Source organism: Oryx dammah, unplaced genomic scaffold (genome assembly GCF_014754425.2).
Source record: "Oryx dammah isolate SB20612 unplaced genomic scaffold, SCBI_Odam_1.1 HiC_scaffold_4, whole genome shotgun sequence".
Lineage (NCBI taxonomy): Eukaryota > Metazoa > Chordata > Mammalia > Artiodactyla > Bovidae > Oryx > Oryx dammah.
In genome coordinates this window covers 19,695,315-19,715,845 of record NW_024070188.1, presented here as the reverse complement: position 1 = coordinate 19,715,845, position 20,531 = coordinate 19,695,315, and the positions used below count along the sequence as shown (strand labels likewise).

The following is a 20,531-nucleotide window of genomic DNA, read 5'->3' as shown; positions in this document are numbered from 1 at the left end:
CTTTGGGAAGAGAGCTAAGGAAGATTTATATGTGAAGGAACAGTCTTCCTGGGGGTGCAGCTTGTGGAGATTTGAGCAATGAAGGTAAAGGAGTAGGCAGGGGAAGAGGAGATGGTGTGGGACAGTAAGCCAGGCCGTGACCAGCAGCAAAGAGGAAGGTGGGGACAGCGCCAGGAGGGACAGAGGGGCCTTGGTCACTTGAAAGAGGGGAAGACAGTACATAAGCCTGGTGGCTGCAAACCTGTGATACAAACATGACCCACATTATCACCGGAATGGGGCTTTAGAGAACAAAGATACTCACACAGCCTCATCCTAAGTATCACGTGCACAGCAGCAGCTCACTACATACTACTGAACGAGGAACTCATGAATGAGCGTAAGTAAGGGTCATTTCACCAACCCAGGATGAGCTCTACCCTCCTAATAACAAAAAGATAACTATCATATATGTAATGCCAAGTACTGTGCCAGGCTTTATGTATACATGTTACCCCTGATCTTCACAACGACCTGAAAGGTAGATATTATCACCAACTTGGAAATAAGGAAACTAGATGGTTCCAGATGGCAATAACAACGGTTAAGGTTACGAGCAGATCAACAGAACTGCAATTCAGACCCAGGTCAGCTTCACTTCAAAACCCACACTCCTGTACCTCCAAACTGTTACCCTGATGCTGAAATGTTTTGAGTACTTCCTGTGGTTTAAAGATTGGGCCTGAGGTTTTAGGTATGCATTTCCTTGCCTTATTTTTTTCCTACTTAATTTGATCCCCTTTGAGGGCCCATGACTACTGTTATAGTGCTCATGCTGCCTGTCACATATTTAACTGCTCAATGAACATGTGCTGAATAAGGGATAAATCAAAAATCTTTACTTAGTTCAGTATTTCTCAAATTCAGAGTCATTTTATACTCACAGGCTTCACCAGATATAAAATAATCATGCTAAAGATTTTTTTCCTGCACTAACCTCAAAGAGTGACAACATTCCAGTTTCTGAAACACCTGCTTTTCCATTGTTTAATGCACATGCTTAAACTTTCCTACATAAATTACATAAGTGAATTTTACCCTGGCAGGCCCTCCAGAAAGCACCCCTGTTTTGTGGCAGTCTTAACAGTCTCATCACATCTGTATGGGTGATCCCCATCTTTGCTCGGCTTTAATCACTACCTACAGGCTGGCACTTCCAAATTTAGCTCTGGCCAGTGGCAGTGGCTGCTCTGTGTGCAAACGTGGTGCTCCTTCCTCCCTGGGGGCAGGGCAAGATTAAATTTCCCATCTTCCTTTACAGTCAAGGGCTTCCCTGGTGGCTCAGCTGGTAAAGAATCTGCCTGTAATGTGGGAGACCTGGGTTCAATCCCTGGGTTGGGAAGACCTCCTGGAGAAGGGCATGGCAACCCACTCCAGTATTCTTGCCTGGAGAATCCCTGTGGACAGAGGAGCCTGGTGGGCTACAGTCCCTGGGGTCACAAAAAGTCACGACCAGGCACAGCACAGCAAAGCAGCACAGAGCTGTAAAAATAAGTCCCGCCGGTGGAGTGGGGAAGAGAACATATCTACTTCCAGGTCAGGCTCCTAAGAACCTTCCTGGGCAACATTCCTTGCTTTTCTCCCTCTCTGCTGTACAGGTGAGGATAAAAGGCCCTGGAGTCAGAAAGCCACCCGAGGGACTACACGGAGCAGAGCACCCACCTTTCACTCACATCACACTGTGACTAAAGTAAGAAACACTCCCTCTGGCGAAACACTGCAGGGAAGACATAAGCACAGGACAGAAGTGACCAGTTTTCAAGGAGTGATGAAAGAGAGCAGACAACTCAGAAATCTGCGGCTTTGAAGGGCTGGAGAAAACAACTGCCTCTAGACCTCAGAGAGTAAAGGGCAAGACTGAAACAGGCTCTGAATAACAAAGGCCCAGTCAACTTTCTCAGCTGTAAAATGTGACCCAGATGAAGGGTGAAGCCTTCAGCTTAGATGGCCTTTTTATCAAGTTGAATAAAAGTGGTACGGACACCCTCCAATGTTCACAGCATGCTATTCATATTAGCCAAGAGGAGGAAGCAATACAAGTGTCCATGGTGAATAAATGGATGAAGAACACACACACTCATACAGGAAATATTATTTAGCCTAAAATAAAGGAAATCTAGGGCGTCCCTTGGGGCTCAGCTGGTAAAGAAGAATCTGCCTGCAATGTGGGAGACCTGGGTTCAATCCTTGGGCTGGGAAGACGCCCTGGAGAAGGGAAAGGCTGCCTGCTCCAGTACTCTGGCCCTGGGGTATCCCATATAGTCCATGGCATCGCGAGTCGGACACAACTGAGCGATTTTCACTTCACTTTACTCCAAAGGAAATCTTGCCACATAGTACAATATGGATGAACCTTGAGGACATTATGCTAATTAATGTCACAAAAGACAGGTGTGGAGCAGTCTTACCCTGAAGATGTGGTTCCCAAGCCTGGCTAGTCAGTGAGAATGCAGGTGGGTTTTAACAATACAGATTGCTAGGTCTCCCCTCTGAGATTCTGACTGAGGACAGGTATGCGCTCAGTGCGGACTGGTGCCATGGCTCTTCTATGGCTGCTAGAATCACAGTGTACAATAAACGTTTACTCGTCTGTCTTGCTGCAAGGCTGTGAGCATCTGGAGAACAAAAGCCTTGTCTTTTCCTTTTCCTTTTCCTGGTATTAGTAGCAATCAGAGACCATAATGCTTCTGAGCGGTCAAGACATGCTTACTGAGCAGAACAATAAACTGTCATCTTGTTTTTAAACTTCAGACTGCACTTCTACCCAGGTATGTGAGTATAATTTAGTAGCAGCAAATGTATAATTGCAATGTCAAATTTTTTCCTAAAATGTGTCCTCAGCCAACAGTGAGGGCATCTTCTATTATTTAAGAATCAGATACCCTGCCCTTGAGGAGATGCTATCCAAGATTGAAAAGAACCTGGAAAATACATGAAGCATTGTCTTTCTCAAATAATTATTTCGTTTAGCACTCTACAGACTTAAAGATCATCACCATGTAAAGCACTCTCAACTGACTTGACACCATCGTGGGCACTCTACTGCCGTCTGAAGGTGCAGAGACTGACTGGCACCATTCCAGAAGCTAAATGAAAGTGCTGACACCCCTTTTATCTCACACTGCATCCTTTTCTTCCTGGTCTCCTCTTCCACTTCATTTCGCAGCCAGGACGAAATGTAAGATGTTAAACTCCCAAACTTTAACAATGTTCTCAGACTTAAGTAACATAAACAGAGCACAATAAAACTACTGGTCTTTTCAACCACATATGGATTCAATCAAACTGATATTTTGGTTACTGACACTGTAAGTTACATCCTTAGTAGACATCCTGAGGGCTTGAGCATTTTTTTTTCCATTCTGACTGCCCCTAACAAGCTTTTATACTGAAAAATCATACTGACTGGTTCTCTCCCAGCCCCCTGTGCAGAGGAATAGTGGGTGAGCGGCTTATGATACACCTTTGTAGGTACATGCCCCCCACGTGGAGAAACTTCAGTCTCAACTCAAAAAACAGTTTGTGGAATTGGCACAGTTACATGGAACAATTAAGATTGTGATTCTTATTTTTTAGAAGAACTCTCCACCTCTGTGCAGTGTATATAGTCACACACACACACACCACACACATTTGTGTGATTCCCTGGAGCCTTGGCAGCCAGCTAGACATTCTGATTCTGAGGTTCACATTAATACCCTTAAGAGAGACTAAAATTTGAATAGAAATTCCTTCACAAGTCAATCAGACTTTAGTCACTTAAGATGTAAGAGAGACAAAGACAGAGAAAAAACAAAAGCAGACCCATCCAAGAGTTCCCCAAAAGGATGCAAAGTATCAAATATCTCAAAGAACATCTTGGCATGGTCCCAGAGAGTGGGCCCAGAACATCTGATGATGATGGCTCAGTGAGGACTCCTACACTAGGGGACAAAAACCAGAGGAAGAAGTCTTTGAGCTGGAGAGGGAAGAGCAGTAAGGTGTTTCAAGAGTAAAATTCAGAGTATCCTTATTTTATTTTAGTTGAATACATGATTAAGTACTTCCTTTTCATACTTAACTCATCTTACCTGCTTACTGATGAACAACTTGACATGCTTTATGTCTCTAGACACATTTTCTGAAAAGGTCCACACTTGGCAATTAACTGTACACCTTCTATCAGGAAGATTAACGGGCTTCTAATAACTAAGATCATGGCATCTGGTCTCATCACTTCATGGGAAATAGATGGGGAAACAGTGGAAACAGTGTCAGACTTTATTTTTTTGGGCTCCAAAATCAATGCAGATGGTGATTGCAGCCATGAAATTAAAAGACGCTTACTCCTTGGAAGGAAAGTTATGACCAACCTAGATAGCATATTCAAAAGCAGACACATTACTTTGCCAACAAAGATCGGTCTAGTCAAGGCTATGGTTTTTCCTGTGGTCATGTATGGATGTCGGAGTTGGACTGTGAAAAAGCTGAGCACTGAAGAATTGATGCTTTTGAACTGTGGTGTTGGAGAAGACTCTTGAGAGTCCCTTCGACTGCAAGGAGATCCAACCAGTCCATTCTGAAGGAAATCAGTCTTGGGTGTTCTTTGGAAGGACTGATGTTGAAGCTGAAACTCCAATACTTTGGTCACCTCATGCGAAGAGCTGAATCATTGGCAAAGACTCTGATGCTGGGAGGGATTGGGGGCAGGAGGAGAAGGGGACAACAGAGGATGAGATGGCTGGATGGCATTGTGGACTCGATGGACATGAGTGTGAGTGAACTCCGGGAGTTGGTGATGGACAGGGAGGCCTGGCGTGCTGCAGTTCATGGGGTCACAAAGAGTTGGACACGACTGAGCGACTGAACTGAATGAGGGAGACTGAACTTAAGGCTCTGAAAACTTCTGGCCAAAAAATTAGATGAGCTACTATTGGAGGGTGATCCAACTTTTTCATAAGTCATTGAGTGACCCAGAGTCAGTGCTATGAAAAATGAACACAAACGCTCAAGTGGAACTAGAAGAGTGTTTTCCTTTGTTCCTACCACCAAGGAGATGACAGATGGACAGTGGTGACTGAGGGCACACTTAACCGCCAGCCCAAAAGCAAAGCCAACATGTGGCATATTCTTACACTTTTCTGTTAAGTGACATAACAGCTATTACAGTGATGTCAAAATAAAAGTTGAAAAAAAAAAAACCTACAAGGACAACTTGAATGGAGGAAGAAAGATCACATAATTGGTGGTAACTATGATCTGGGGAGAAATTGTAAGAACTACAAAATACAGAGTTTGACCAAGAGTTTACAACTCACTAGGTACTTGTGACTAAGTATGTCTTTTAAAACCCTGCCATTCTTTTTGTCCATCTCTTTGAAATCCTCTGAGTTCAAGACTTTTCTCATAAAAAGCCACCTCCTATTTAGATCTATAAAAAAAAGATGACCTGGATAACCATGATGGTGTGATCATTCAACTAGAGCCAGACATCCTGGAGTGCAAAGTCAAATGGGCCTTAGGAAGCATCACTATGAACAAAGCTAGTAGAGATGATAGAATTCCAGCTGAGTTATTTCAAACCGTAAAAGATGAAGCTGTGAAAGTGCTGCACTTAATATGCCAGCAAATTTGGAAAACTTAGCAGTGGCCACAGGACTTGAAAAGGTCAGTTTTCATTCCAACCCCAAAGAAGGGCAATGCCAAAGAATGTTCAAACTACCGCACAATTACACTCATTTCACATGCTAGCAAGGTAACACTCAAAATCCTTCAGGCTAGGCTTAAACAGTACGTGAACCAAGAACTTCCAGATGTTCAAGCTGGATTTTAAAAAGGCAGAGGAACCAGAGATCAAATTGCCAACAACCACTGAATCACAGAAAAAACAAGAGAATTGCAGAAAAACATCTACTTCTGCTTCACTGACTACACTAAAGCCTTTGACTTTGTGGATCACAACAAACTGTGGGAAATTCTGAAAGAGATGGGAATATCAGACCACCTTACCTGCCTTCTGAGAGACCAGTACGCAGGTCTAGAAGCAACAGCTAGAACCAGACATGGAACGACAGACTTCTTCAAAACTGGGAAAGGAATACATCAAGGTTGTATATTGTCACCCTGCTTATTTAACTTATTTACAGAATACATCATGTGAAATGCCAGGCTGGATGAAGCACAAATCAGGATGGAATCAAGATTGCCAGGAGAAATATCAATAACCTCAGATATGCAGATGACACCACCTTTATGGCAGAAAACAAAGAGGAACTAAAGAGTTCTTGATGAAGGTGAAAGAAGAGAGTAAAAAAGCTCACTTAAAACTCAGCATTCAAAAAACTAAAATCATGGCATCTGGTCCCATTACTTCATGGCAAATAGATGGGGAAACAGTGGAAACAGTGAGAGACTATTTTCTTGGGCTCCATAATCACTGTGGATGGTGACTGCAGCCATGAAATTAAAAGATGCTTGCTCCTTGGAAGAAAAGCTATGGCAAACCTAGACAGTGTATTAAAAAGCAGAGACATTAAACTTTGGTCCATATAGTCAAAACTATGGTCTCTCCAGTAGTCATGTACAGATGTGAGAGCTGGACCATAAAGAAGGCTGAGTGCCTAAGAATTGATGCTTAAAACTGTGGTCTTGGAGAAGACTCTTGAGAGTCCCTTGGATAGCAAGGAAATCAAACCAGTCAATCCTAAAGGAAATCAGTCCTAAATATTCACTGGAAGGACTGATGCTGAAGCTGAAGCTCCAATGTTTGGGCCACCTGATGTGAAGAGCCGATTTATTGAAAAAGACTCTGATGCTAGGAAAGATTGCAGGCAGGAGGAGAAGTGGATGACAGTGGATGAGATGGCTGAATGGCATCAGTGACTCAATGGACATGTGTTTGAGCAAACTCTGGGAGATGGTGAAAGACAGGGAAACCTGGCGTGCTACAGTCCATGGGGTCACAAAGAGTTGGACACAACTGAACAACTGAGTGACAACCTATTTAGACTGATTCACCAGGCTACTCTGGCTGCCTGTCTAAGCTATTGTTTCCCAGCACCAACAAACCTACTAGTACTTACAAGTGATGCTTGACTTATTTTTTGCTGTATTTCTTAAGTGATTCTTCTGTCCTCATTATAGTCCTGGACAGGCTAAGCACTGGAATGCCCACCAAGCACATAACTCCACAATCTACAGAAATGGCCATACATGGACAACTGGCTGGACCAGATATTGAGACCTGACCCAACAATAGTCAAGCAATAAACTGGCCAGAGGCCTCTGAGCTGGTCTTGCGCAAAGCTTCTAATAGGGATGATAATGTTATAACTGGATGAATAACTGAGCCTCTCTTGAGGTCCGTTTGAAATGGACACAAGAGGGAAAGCCAAACTACTAAAGAGAGGTGGAAAAGCCTAAAAAATGCACAAACACACAAATAAATCAAAGACAGCGAAAGTAGACCTTATAGATAAATAAGAGCAGCAAATAAGATACACAAAAAAACAAAAACCCTGAAAGCTAGCTAAGGGAGAGAATACTACAAACTTCAACCTCCAGGTAAACAGACATTATTTATGAATTTATGAAGTCGCTCAGTCGTGTCTGACTCTTTGTGACCCCATGGACTGTAGCCTACCGGGTTCCTCCATCCATGGGATTTCCCAGGCAAGAATACTGGAGTGGGTAGCCATTTCCTTCCCCAGGGGAACTTCCCGACCCAGGGATCGAACCCGGGTCTCCCGCATTGTAAGCAGAGGCTTTACCGTCTGAGCCACAAGGGAGGCCCAAACAGATATTAGAAACCAGCAAAGCTAATCGAGAGCCCTTACTGGAAGAGGAAGATGAGTGGAGACTGAATGAAAAGGGGGAGAGGGCTACAGGTTCCTCATAGGAACACAGATAAAACCATCATCACAAAAAGGGAGCCCCACAGAGGACCCTGAAACTTCCTGGGACCAGAGGAGGCAGGCCTGGAGTAGATGGAGGAGATGTAAGGGAGAGGAGTCCCTTAGAGTCCTGAAGGAGACAAGCTATAGATATTAAAGATCCTACAACACAAATGAGAAACAAAATCAGAAGACACATCAATCTACGCACATCGCCCGTCATAAACCTCAGGAAAAAAACTCTATTAAGTAAAATGGACTGAACTGAGGTTACTCTGAACTAAAAACTAGTACACCATCCAAACCTCTGACTACCACCTTAACAGAATAACTACTATAAATGATTCAGGAAAAGATAAGACATTTTAAAATGAATTGGAGTAATATTTATATAAGATGTAATATTTATATATATTACCACAAGAATCAAAATACCTTAGTTGATAAAACCCCATCCCAACATTCCCTTAAAAAATTCACAGAAGAAATCTGTATTTAATACCCTCACTTAAACATTCCTAAACAAACATTTGTACATATGAAAAATCATTCCAAATCAGAAATCAAAAACTCAGAACAGAAAAATATAAAAAAGAGGAAGATGAATATCCAGAGATGACTCAGGGAAGAAAATGGGTGAAGAGAGGGAGAAAGTAATTTTAGAAATAAACATTTAAATCTAGGGTGCCAAAGAGAGGACAGACAGGAATGAAAGTATAAAAAAGGGTGCTAAGGGGAGGAATAAAAATGCCAAGGCAATAAAAATGAAGTACAAAAGAGCTAAAAAGTCTAAGAAAAATATCGGTTGCTATAGAATCTAGGCAAAAAAGACCTAACACACGTAATTAGGATTTCTGAAAAATAAAAAAACAAAGAATAGAATATGTGAGACTATAATTCAAGAAAAATTTCCAAAAAGAAATGAAGCCTTTTACATTTCAAAGAGCCTTTACATTTCACTAACATCTAAAAAAAAATGACCAAGAATAATCAACTGAGATACAGCCTAGTAAAAGTATTATGCTTAAACCGCAAAGACAAAACATCCTTCTGGGCCTTCAGGCAAGAATATAAAATTGCCTACAAAGTAAAGGATATCAGGATGGCACTCAACTTGTCAATGCAATATACAAAGCAGGACTACAGGAAAGAAAGCGTAAGGTTGCATCTTTATATCCAATCATGCTGTTTTTTTCAAGTATCAAAGCTATGAAAAATAGTTTTAAATATGCACAAAGTCAGTACAGAACTCAGGACCTCTTCCCAAGGAATCTGTGTGAGGAGAGCTTCATTCAACCAAGAGATGATGGTGCTACTCTGGCAAAAGCACTGATGGTGAGTCTTCAGTATGTTTAATTTTAGGTCTAAGAAAAAAAATGAAGGCATAAAAGTAGAAGAAGAGTATATAAATACAAGTGTTATTTGTCCTGACAAAGTATAAAGAATATAACCATTTTTTAATAGCAAAGAGAAGGGAGAAAAGGGAAAGTAGAACAAGCTCAGTGGTTATCACATGGGTAATGAAGTACAGTCAAAGGATATTATTTAAAGGGGATGCAGGTATTATAAAAAGTATTTATAGGTAAGTCCTAGAATAGGTGTTGTCAACTACAGGTGGTGTCAAACTACAGCCAGTAGGTCAAATCTAGGTCTCCATTTATTTTTGAAAGTAAAATTTCACTGGAAAACAGCTATACCCATTCATACACATACTGTTTATGGCTTCTTTATTCTGTATACATTATAGACATATTGATGCAGTCATATTGTCTGCATTAGCAGAGGTGAGTAAGAGAGACAAGAGACAATATAGCCCACGAAAGCCTAAAATAGTTATCTGGACCTTTACACAAAAAATTTGCCAACCCCTAATGTATAACAAAAATACAACCTTCCTAAATGTCAAACAAATAAAAAAAGAGAAACACAGCAAGCATTTTTAAAAATGAAGTACTTGATATCAAGAATATTGCTAATACCAATAAATGTAAATGTACTTAACTCATATATTAAAAGAAAAAGATTTTCAGGTTACTTGTAAAACAAAGCAAAACAAAATAAAGTGAAACCAACTTTATGGTGTATATAAGAGAACAAATTACAATCAAAAGGCTAAACATAAAGGAAGAAGCAAAGATATACTAGGCAAATGTAAATAATATGAAATCAGGAGTTGTGATCTTGGTATAAGGCAAGTTAAAGTTCAGACCACACAGCATTAACACGAAGTGCAAAGCTAAAGCAATGACCTTGATAAAGCAGAGTGTTATTCAAAGTTTCTGATGTGAGAAATGCAAAGAGAAAACAACAGACAAACAGTTACAGCAAGAGATTTTAACAAACCACTTTCAGCCTAAGACACATCAAGCAGATAAAAGATTAAGTAAAGATATAGCAGATCTTATAAGGTATAGTTTAAATGTGTGTTTCTGTGTATTACATCCTGATAATAGAGAATACAACTTCTCAAGCACAGATGGGCCAGTCATGAAACTCTCCTAGTGTCAGGCCACAGAGAAAAAAGCCTCAGGAAGTTCCTTAAAGTAGAAATAATACAAATAGCACTCTCTGACTGGAATGCAATGAAATCAGAAATTAATAGCACCATCAAAAAACCAGTAATTTTCTAAAGGTCCTTCTACCTGGAGGTTAAAAACTGTTTAAAACAAATCTTGTGAGAAAGGGGATGTATAAACTAAAATTGCAGAATTTCTTATAAAATAGGAAAGAGATGATGATAAGAACACTACATCTAATAATTATTGCTAAAGCAGTGCCTAAGAGCATTTACATTATGACATGTTTTACATAAGAAGAGGGGAGAGATGCATGTGCACAGACACGTTTCTGCTTATTTTTGCAAAAAAAAATAGGTTAAATCAGAAACCAGTGAAAAAGGTTTATGTAAGGGACAGGAGAAAATAGAACGGAAGAGGTAGGGATAGGAGCGTAACCTCTTTGATACAAAAGTTTTGTTTCTGACTGCATCTCAAGGCATGTGGGGGTCTTAGTTCCCTGACCAGGGATTGAATCCATTCCTCATGCTATGGAAGCGCCGAGTTCTAGCCACTGGACCACCAGGGAGGTCCCTGATATAATAATTTTGATTTTTGAAATATATTTTACAAATTCAGAAAACAAACCGAAAAGAATGAGAGGCAAACTCTAAAAGTGAACGCAAACATAGGTTTAAAAACATGTTTCCTAACTGTATATCAAATCAGTAATATGACCACACAAAGAAAAGAACTCAACTAACTTTTGAACTTGTACCCTGATCGTATATAACCATAGTGCAATATATTCTAAACTCAAAAAGACCACAAAGAAGGCCTGAATATTACTTACTTTCTTTGTGGTTGGTGTTATTGACAATAGAGGTGGTGTAATAATTCTGAAACTATTTTGGAGACTCAACTGAGTTCATAAACACAAGGTGCCCTGTGAACACCTTTACATACAAGTGAAGTAAAATAATTTTGGACAGTTTCAGGTGTCTTCTCATCCTGACCTTGATGATATTGGCTAGAAAACTCTTTTTAAAAAGTACATAAATGGTAGTATAACAATGTGAATGGGTTATATTTTTTTCAAATTTGTATATTACATTTTATTGTGGTAAAAAATGCCTATCATAAAATTCACCATCTTAACCATTTCTAAGGGTACATTCAATAGTGTTAAATACATTCACACTGTTGTGTGACCAGTCTTTGGAAGTTAATCTTGCAAAACTGAAAATGAATCACAACACCCCTTTCCATAGTAGCCACAGCATTCTGTATTTCATATTTCCACCCAAGCCCCTCACCAACACTTGTTCTTTTCTGTGTTTTTGTGTTTTTTACGATCGCCATCTGAACATTTGTACAGTGATATTTCATTGTGCTTGACTTGCCGATTTTCCTAATGATTAGTGACACTGAGCATCTTTTCATGTGCTTGCTGGCCATGTATATATCATCTTTGGATAAATGAGTGTCAAGTCCTTTGTCCAGTTTTTAACTTGATTGGTTTGTGCTGCTGAGTTGTAGGAATTCTTTATATATTCTGGTTATTAATTCCTTTTCAGATTTGCAAATATTTTCTCCAACTTAACAAGTTAACTTTTCACTCTGTTGCATCCTTTTATACTCAGAAGTTTAAAATTTTGATGCAATCCAAGTAAACAAATAAATAAATCTATCACCTTGCTAATTCGCTCATCTATTCTTGGTTCCTTTTTTCTTCTCCCCCTGTCTTCTTTTGAATTATTTATGATGTCATTTCATCTCTACAACTCACTTATTAGTTTTAATCTCTTTTACTTTCTAGTCGTTGCTCTAGTGTTTGTATCTTTAATTGATTATGGTCCATGCTCGAATAATAGCACACCACTTCATGTACAGTATAAGGCTGGCACAGCTGGTATGAGCACTGGTACTGCAGTTACAATTTTTACCCTCAGTGCACCACAGACTTCCAATTCTTTTGGTGTTGAATTACTGCAGTAATTACTCTGCTTACTGTGGAGGTTGTGGTGCAAAGCTGGAAGATTATTCTCTGAGTTTCTGCTCTGCTTTCAGCTTCCAGGAGTCACTGCACATCTGCACCAGAGGGGTCTCTTTCCTCACTTCCTCACTGGGGATGAGCACCTTCCCAGTGGCAGACTGCTATTGCTCGTCACTGGTGTTAGACTTATTTGGAGGCCAGGCTGCTTCCTGGCCTCCTGGTCTTTGGCAGGCGCTGTGTACCTGTTCTCAGAGGAGACAGGCGGGAGAGTGGTAAGGCCTCCTGCCTGTCCCACCGGTGGCAGCTGAACCCTGTCATGTATCTGTGATGCTTCTCAGGTAGAAGGGGTCTTTCTCTCATTTCCCAGTGGTCAGACCTCCCTGCTTTGTACTGGGTGAGAATCCTCCGGGTGGTGCAGACCTCTCTGCTTTGTACCGGGTGAGAATCCTCCGAGTGGTACACACCTCTGCTTTGTACTGGTTAAGAATCCTGGACCCAAGAGATCTGCCTGCCCTCCCCTTAGGAGAAGATGGCTTATGCTTCTGCCCTTCTCCCCAAAGCAGCATCTTTTTGCCCGGTTCCTTTGAGAGCGAAAGAAGGAAGATTCTCTAAACTCCCCCTGAGGCAGAAGGGGTTTTTGCTTCTAGCCCTCGTCCAGGGGCCCTGGCGATGAGAGGGTTTGCTGCCCTAGCCTCAGTGAGTTAAAGGCTTTGGTCTGTATGAGAGGTGTACCTGCGTGAGCAGCAGAACTTTGTGCCCCGTCCCCAGCAGCAAGCAGGCCTGCGTGAGTGATGAGCAAAGCTGGGGGGGGTGGTGGTGGTGTGTGTGTCTCAATTTCTCCTGTGAGCATCTGTGGAGTCCTGTGGAGAAGAGCTTACATGTGAGAACTCCCCTTGGGCTTGGGGTCGAGAGTCGTTCTAAACTTATATGCTATCCCACACTTGGACTTCAGGAAATTTAACATTTTGTAGCTATTTCTGCTTATTTGCTTCTATGGCCGCCGCCGGTTTCTCTCATGCTCTGTCAAAGGTGAGCAGTCTGTGTGCCTCAGCTCTCCTAGGAGGGGCTTGTCCCATTTTGGAATTGAGTTCCCGTGATTTCCTTATGAATCAGCTCTCAGATATGGTTGGAAAGTCACGAGCTTTGTGGGCTATCTGGATTTTTCTCATTAGGAGCAGAGAAGTACAGCTTTCTATAAGCCAAGTGGAAGAAGAATTTAGGCTTACGTTTTGTATGTCTCTGCTTTGTCATTTCATTAAAAAATAATTTTATTGCATTTTATAAAAATATTGCTCTGTGACAGACTGAAAAATAAACAATAAAGCCAGCCCGTCACCACAAATAGTGTGAAAAGCACTGTTCTGGTGCATGAAGCAGTTCTGCTTACGACAAGACTGTCCCATCTGTGGGGGCACTGTTGAGTTATAAGAACTTATGGAGATAACACAAGAAGTTCATACGAATTCACACTTAGTAGAGGCTAAGGCAGTACGAGCAGTTAATAAAGCATTTTCTCTTTCACAGATTTTTTTCTGTGGCCTATCCTAGGGTACTGCTAATTTTCTCCCTTTCAAAAACATGTTCATGGCACTTGTTCCCGTTTTTCCTGATGGTTAAGGGTTAATTGGGGCTTCCCTGGTGGCTCAGGTGGTAAAGAATCTGTCTGCTATGCAGGAGACCTGGGTTCAAACCCTGGGTCGGGAAGATCCCCTGGAGAAGGGAATGGCAACCCACTCCAGTATTCTTGCCTGGAGAATCCCATGAACAGAGGAGCATGGCAGGCTACAGGAATCTTTCAAAATGTCCCAGATTGCCTCTGGAAAAGGCATATCAAAACAAACCACAGATTCTATCAACGAGCAAACATGCTAACTAAAGAGAGACATAATGAGAAGAGAAAGTAGCCTTGAAGACACTTAGTAAACTGTATCTCTAATTTCTCTGATGAAGAGTTTAGAAACAATAATTCTTCTAAAGTATCTTCTCTTATAACACTTTCATTATGGACTTATCCCTTTGCTGCTCTTCCATCTTTCCCAACAAAACAGTGAACACTTCAAGGATGGTGTTGTATTCATCTCTGTACTACTCAGTGTCTAGCCCAGTGCCTGGCAAACGGCAGGCTCTGAATGATCATTCATTGAATGAAGCGAGTAGACCTGATAATGGTTCTGCCTGGCTTTTTCTTGCAGAGAAGGCAATGGCACCCCACTCCAGTACTCTTGCCTGGCAGTCCATGGGGTCACGAAGAGTTGGACATGACTGAGCGACTTCACTTTCACTTTTCACTTTCATGCACTGGAGAAGGAAATGGCAACCCACTCCAGCAGCAGCAGCTTCTTCTTGAATCTTTTTCTTCTGGGCATATCTTTCTCTTACCACCCTTCCTCTTTCCTTTTTTGTGAGTGTATATGAATCGGTTTCACAGAATCCCTACCCACCAGCGTCTGCTTGGCTCCCAAGTACCCACTACTGTTTGAAGACTGTGCCGCCAGCCCTATCTGCCTGGTCAGCTGGCCTTACATTTCTAATAGGGTTAAGATAGTTCTGGCTCTGTTCTTTGCTTGGATGGCCTGGCAGCCTGCTTGACAGTCAGCCTTTGTAGCCAGATGTGTTTCTTACAACCACCTCAGGGCCTGGGCAAATGGATTCCTATCAGAACCTACCTATTTTCCTCCTCACTGGTCACGTGCAGTCAGTCAGGGGCTTACATACCTCAACCTCTGAGCCTCCTTGAGTCATAGTAGGTATTTCATCTTATGCTAATATACATTATTAGTTTTCCATATGCTGTGATAAATCTTGCATTTGGATATATAAGGAGAATGCCATCAAAAGCAGAAATTATAGTTTCTTCCCGAACCTTTCAAAATTCCTAACACAGTACGTGCCCAGAGAAGACAGATACACAATTACTGAATTGAATGCTGCATTGAAAGTTCTTCATAGGTTCCCTCCAAGAATTAAGTCAATTTACATTTACAGTTTTACCTTTCTTTTTGCCAACAGCTCATCTTTACTTCTTCACGTATCTCCATGGGAAAACTAACATGGCGGTTCACTGATAAACCTCTTAGAGGACCAAACATATACCTTGGAGTTCCATATGGCTCACATTTTCCCATAATCATCTATGAACTAATCTCCCTGTTCCCATAAATTCTAGAGAAAAGAAACACTTACCCAGCCTTAGCAACACTAATGGTTTGCTGCTCCATTGCTTCGTGGATACTAGTTCTGTCGTGCTCTTTGAGGCTATTAAATTCATCGATACAGCAGAGGCCGGCATCTGCGAGGACTAATGCTCCCGCCTCCAAATTCCATTCTCCTGAGTCTTTCACAGCAGTTACCGTCAGACCTAAGGAAATGAGCAAGCTATGTTAGCTCTTATTTGGAAAGCATGTCTGATAACTACGAAGCTGATATACCATAAACTTTTTCATGATTATTGCATTTCTTATGGTAATGTGTGATCAGTGATCTTTGCTGCTACTACTGCAACTGCAGATGCGGTGGAAATAGTAAGAAAACTAGAACTAGAAGCGGAGTCTGGAGATGTGTCTGAATTGCTACAATCTCATGATAAAACTTTATGAAGAGTTGCTTCTTATGATGGGCAGAGAGTGATTTCTTGGGATGGAATCTACTGCTGAAGATGCTACGAAGCTTATTGAAAGAACAACAAAGGATTTATATATTACATAGACTTAGTTGATAAAACAGCAGCAGGATTTGAGAGGATTGACTCCAATTTGAACAAAGCTCTACTGTGGGCAGATATTACTGCCTGCTACAGAAAAATCACCGGTGAAAGGAAGAGCCAACTGGTGCAGCAAACTTCATTACTGTCTTATTTAAGACATTGGCACAGCCACCCCAGCCTTCAGCAACCAACACTCTGATCAGTCAGCAGCTATCAACATCAAGACAAGAACCTCCACCAGCAAAAAGATCATGACTTACTCAAGATCATGACTTACTCAGATGATGATTTGCATGTTTTAGCAATAAAGTGCTTTAAAATTAACTATGTACTTTTAATTAAGTATGTACTTTTAATTAAGTATGTATTTTTTGAGATGTAATGCTGCTATATATCTAATAGACTCCAATATAGTATAAATATAACTTTTATATGAATTGGGAACCCAAAAAATTTCCTGTAGACTTGCTTTACTGCAGTGGTCTAGAATGTGCAGTATCTCTGAGGTCTCTGTTTACTTATCTACAATAAAAAAAGGACATATTATTTATCTAGGCCTCAGTTTATCAATAAAAAAAGGATAATGATAGAAAATATTACTTAAAGATTCTTGGATATTCAAATAGAATATAAATAAAGCTTTTTAAAAGGTGTAAGATACACAGTGAGTAATTATAATAATTATTGTTGATAAAAATGGATAAATCTCTGGCTAGACTGATGGAGGAAAAAGAAGAAAAGTTATAAATAAAAGACACAATTATAAATATCAGGAATGAAAGAGGGGACATCACTATAGACTCTAAGGACATTAGTAATAAGAATATACAATGAACAACTCTATGTTCTAACTTAGATGAAATAGTCACATTCTCTAAAATATATAAAATGACAAAGTTTATCTAAAAAGGAATAGATATCTTGCAAAATCCTGTATCTACTTTGAAAACTGACTCTGTAGTTAAAAATGATGCAACATACAGGCTGAGATGACTTCAGGGTGAATCCTACCAGATATTTATGGAAGAAATAATACCGATTCTACACAAAACTTTCAAAAATATAGAGAAACAAGGAACACTTCCTAACTCATTTAATGAAGCCAGCATTATCATGATTACTAAAAACAGATCAAGATACATTAAAACTACACATCAGTATCCTTCATTAACACAGATGCAAAAAGCCCTTAAATAATAAAAGCAAATAAAAGGATATATAAAATGATAACAAATCATAACTAAGTGAAATTTATCTTGAGAATGCAAGGGTAACTCAACATTCAACTATTAATCATTGCAATTTATTGACAAACTAAGGAAGAAAAAGCAAACAACCACCTCAATGATACAGAAAAAAAAATTGATAAAACTCAGCAATCGTTCATGATTTTAAAAAAAAGTGCTCAGAAACAAAGAAACAGAGGTAGTTTGTTCAGTCTGATAAAGAGTATTTATAAAAAATCCTACAGCTAACATACTGAATGTTTACCCCCAGCCCAACCCTTGCCCCCAAGATCAGAACATGGCATGGAGATTTGCTCTCATCACTCATTTAAAATCATACTGGAGGTTCTTACCAGTGAAGTAAAGCAAATGTCCCCTCCCTCCTGAACCTCCCTTCCACCCCAAATGTGGTTTTCTCAGGGTGTATGCCCACTAGTGGGTTGTTGGGTCTTACGGTAGTTTTAGTCCTACTTTTGAAAGAAATCTCCATACTGTTCTTCATGGTGGCTATATCAATTTACATTCCCACCAACAGTGCAAGGGGATTCCCTTTTCTCGCATCCTCGCCAGCATTTGTTGTTTGTAGATTTTTGATGACGGCCATTCTGACCAGTGTGAGGTCAGAACTGTAGTCTTGATTTGCATTTCTCTAATAAGCGATGTTGTGCATTCTTGAAGTGTTTGTTGGCCATCTGTATGTCTTCTTTGGAGAAATGACTGTTTAAGTCTTCTGTCCAGTGTTTGATTGGGTTGTTTGTTTTTCTGATATTGAGCTACATAAGCTGCTTATATATTTTGGAGATTAAGCCTTTGTCAGTTGCTTCATCTGCAATTATTTTCTCCCATTCTGAGAGCTGTCTTTTCATCTTGTTTATGATTTCCTTTGCTGTGCAAAAGCTTTTAATTTTAATTAGGTTCCATTTATTTTTGTTTTTGTTTCTATTACTCTAGGAGATGGGTCATAAATCTTGCTGTGATTTATGTCAGTGTTCTGCCTATGCTTTCCTCTAAAAGGAGTTTTGTAGTTTCTGGTCTTATACTTAGGTCTTTAATCCATTTTGAGCTTATCTTTATGTATGGTGTTACCAAATGTTTTAAATTTCATTCTTTTACATGGAGCTTTCCAGTTTTTCCAGCACTACTTATTGAAGAGGCTGTCTTTCTCCACTATATATCATTGCCTCTTTTGTCAAAGATAAGGTGCCCATAGGTGTGTAGGTTTATCTCTGGGCTTTCTACCTTGTTCCATTGGTCTATATTTCTGTTTTTGTGCCAGTACTATTACTGTCTTAATGACTGTGGTTTTGTGGTGTAGTCTGAGGTCAGGAAGGTTGATTCCTCCAGCTCCATTCTTCCTTCTCAAGTTGCTTTGGCTATTTGGGGTCTTTGTGTTTCCACAGAAATTTTCTGTACTAGTTCTAAGAAAAATGCCGCTGATAATTTGATAGGGGTTGCACTGAATCTATAAATGGCTTTGGGTAGTAGTGTGACTCCAATATGGAATCATTTTCACAACACTGATTCTTCTGATCCAAGAACATGGTATAATCTATCTGTTTATATTGTTTTTGGTTTCTTTCATCAGCGTCTTATAGTTTTCTTACAGTGTCTTACAGTTTTTTGTATATATCTCTCACTTCTTTTTTGTATATAGTTCTCTTTTGTCTCCTTTAGATAGATTTATTTCTAGGTATTTTACTCTTTTTGTTGCAATGGTGAATGTGGTTGATTCCTTAATTTCTCTTTGTGATTTTTCATTGTTAATGCATACAAATGCAAGGGATTTCTGTGTGTTTATTTTGTATCCTATGACTTTACTAAATTCACTGATTAGCTCTAGTAACTTTCTGATAGAATCTTTAGGGTTTTTTTCTGTATAGTATCATGTAAGTTACAAACAGTGAGAGTTTTACTTCTTTTCCAATATGGGTTCCTTTTATTTCTTTTTCTTCTCTAATTGCTGTGGCTAGAACTTCCAAAACTATGTTGAACAATAGTGCCAAGAGTGGGCACTCTTGCCTTTTTTCTGATCTTACAGGAAATGCTTTCAATTTTTCACCATTGAGAATAATGTTTGTTGTGGGTTTATCATATATGGGCTTTATTATTGAGGTAGGTTCCTTCTATGCCAATTTTCTGGAGAGTTTGTATCATAAATGGGTCTTGAATTTTGTCTAAAGTTTTTTCTACATCTACTGAGATTATCATGATCTTTATTTTTGTTAATATGGTATATCACATTGATTAATTTGCATATATTGAAGAATCTTTGCATTCCTTAGATAAACCTGACTTGATCATGGTGTATGATCCTTTTAATGTGTTGTTGGATACCGTTTGTTAGAATTTTGTTGAGGATTTTTGTGTCTATATTCATCAGTAATACTGACCCATAATTTTCTTTTTATGTAATGTCTTTGCCTGGCTTTGGAATCAGGGTGATGACAGCCTTGTAGAATGAAAAACTCAATACTTTTAAGATGTTTCTCCAAATTGCTCTATAGATTCAATGCAAGTCCAAACAAAATTCCAGGGGGATTTTTCTTGTTATAGAAATTGAAAAGGTGATTCTAAAATTTACATACAGAAGAAAATAGAAGACTCAAACAAGAAACTAAGTAGGAAGTCTCACATGACTCAATTTCCAGATTTATTACAAAGCTGCAGTAATCAATTCTGTGTGATACTGGACAAAAGATATAAACAGACAGAACAATGGAATAGAATAGAGTCCAAAAATAGCCCCACAAATGTATGGTCAAGTAATTTTTGATAAAAATGCAAAAGCAATTCTATGGAGGAAGGATAATCTGATATCCTTGTGTTACAGCAAAACAGAAAAACACTAAATGAAACTCCCTGGTGGCCCTGACGGTAAAGAATCTGCCTGCAATGCAGGAGACCCAGGTCCAATCTCTGGGTTGGGAAGATCCCCTGGAGGAGGAAATGGCAACCCACTCCAGTATGCTTGCCTGAAGAATCCCATGGACAGAGGAGCCTGGTGGGCTACAGTCCATGGGATTGCAAAGAGTTGGACACAACTAAGCTACTAAGACTCTGTGCTACAGAAAAACAGGAAAACGCTAAATGAACCTATGCTGCTGCTAAGTCACTTCAGTCGTGTCCGACTCTGTGTGACCCCATAGATGGCCGCCCACCAGGCTCCCCCGTCCCTGGGATTCTCCAGGCAAGAACATTGGA

The 20,531-nt window shown here is 39.9% G+C and overlaps 1 protein-coding gene across 3 annotated transcripts in view; it reads right to left on the bottom strand.

Annotated features, from left to right (window-relative positions):
* Nucleotides 1-20,531, bottom strand: part of MCM9 (minichromosome maintenance 9 homologous recombination repair factor) — an 89,036-nt gene that overhangs the window by 10,897 nt on the left and 57,608 nt on the right. For all 3 annotated transcript variants that reach the window (XM_040238413.1, XM_040238412.1, XM_040238411.1), the window contains exon 8: nt 15,585-15,759. In XM_040238413.1, coding sequence (XP_040094347.1) covers nt 15,585-15,759 — 175 coding nt within the window. The remainder of the gene's footprint in view (nt 1-15,584; nt 15,760-20,531) is intronic.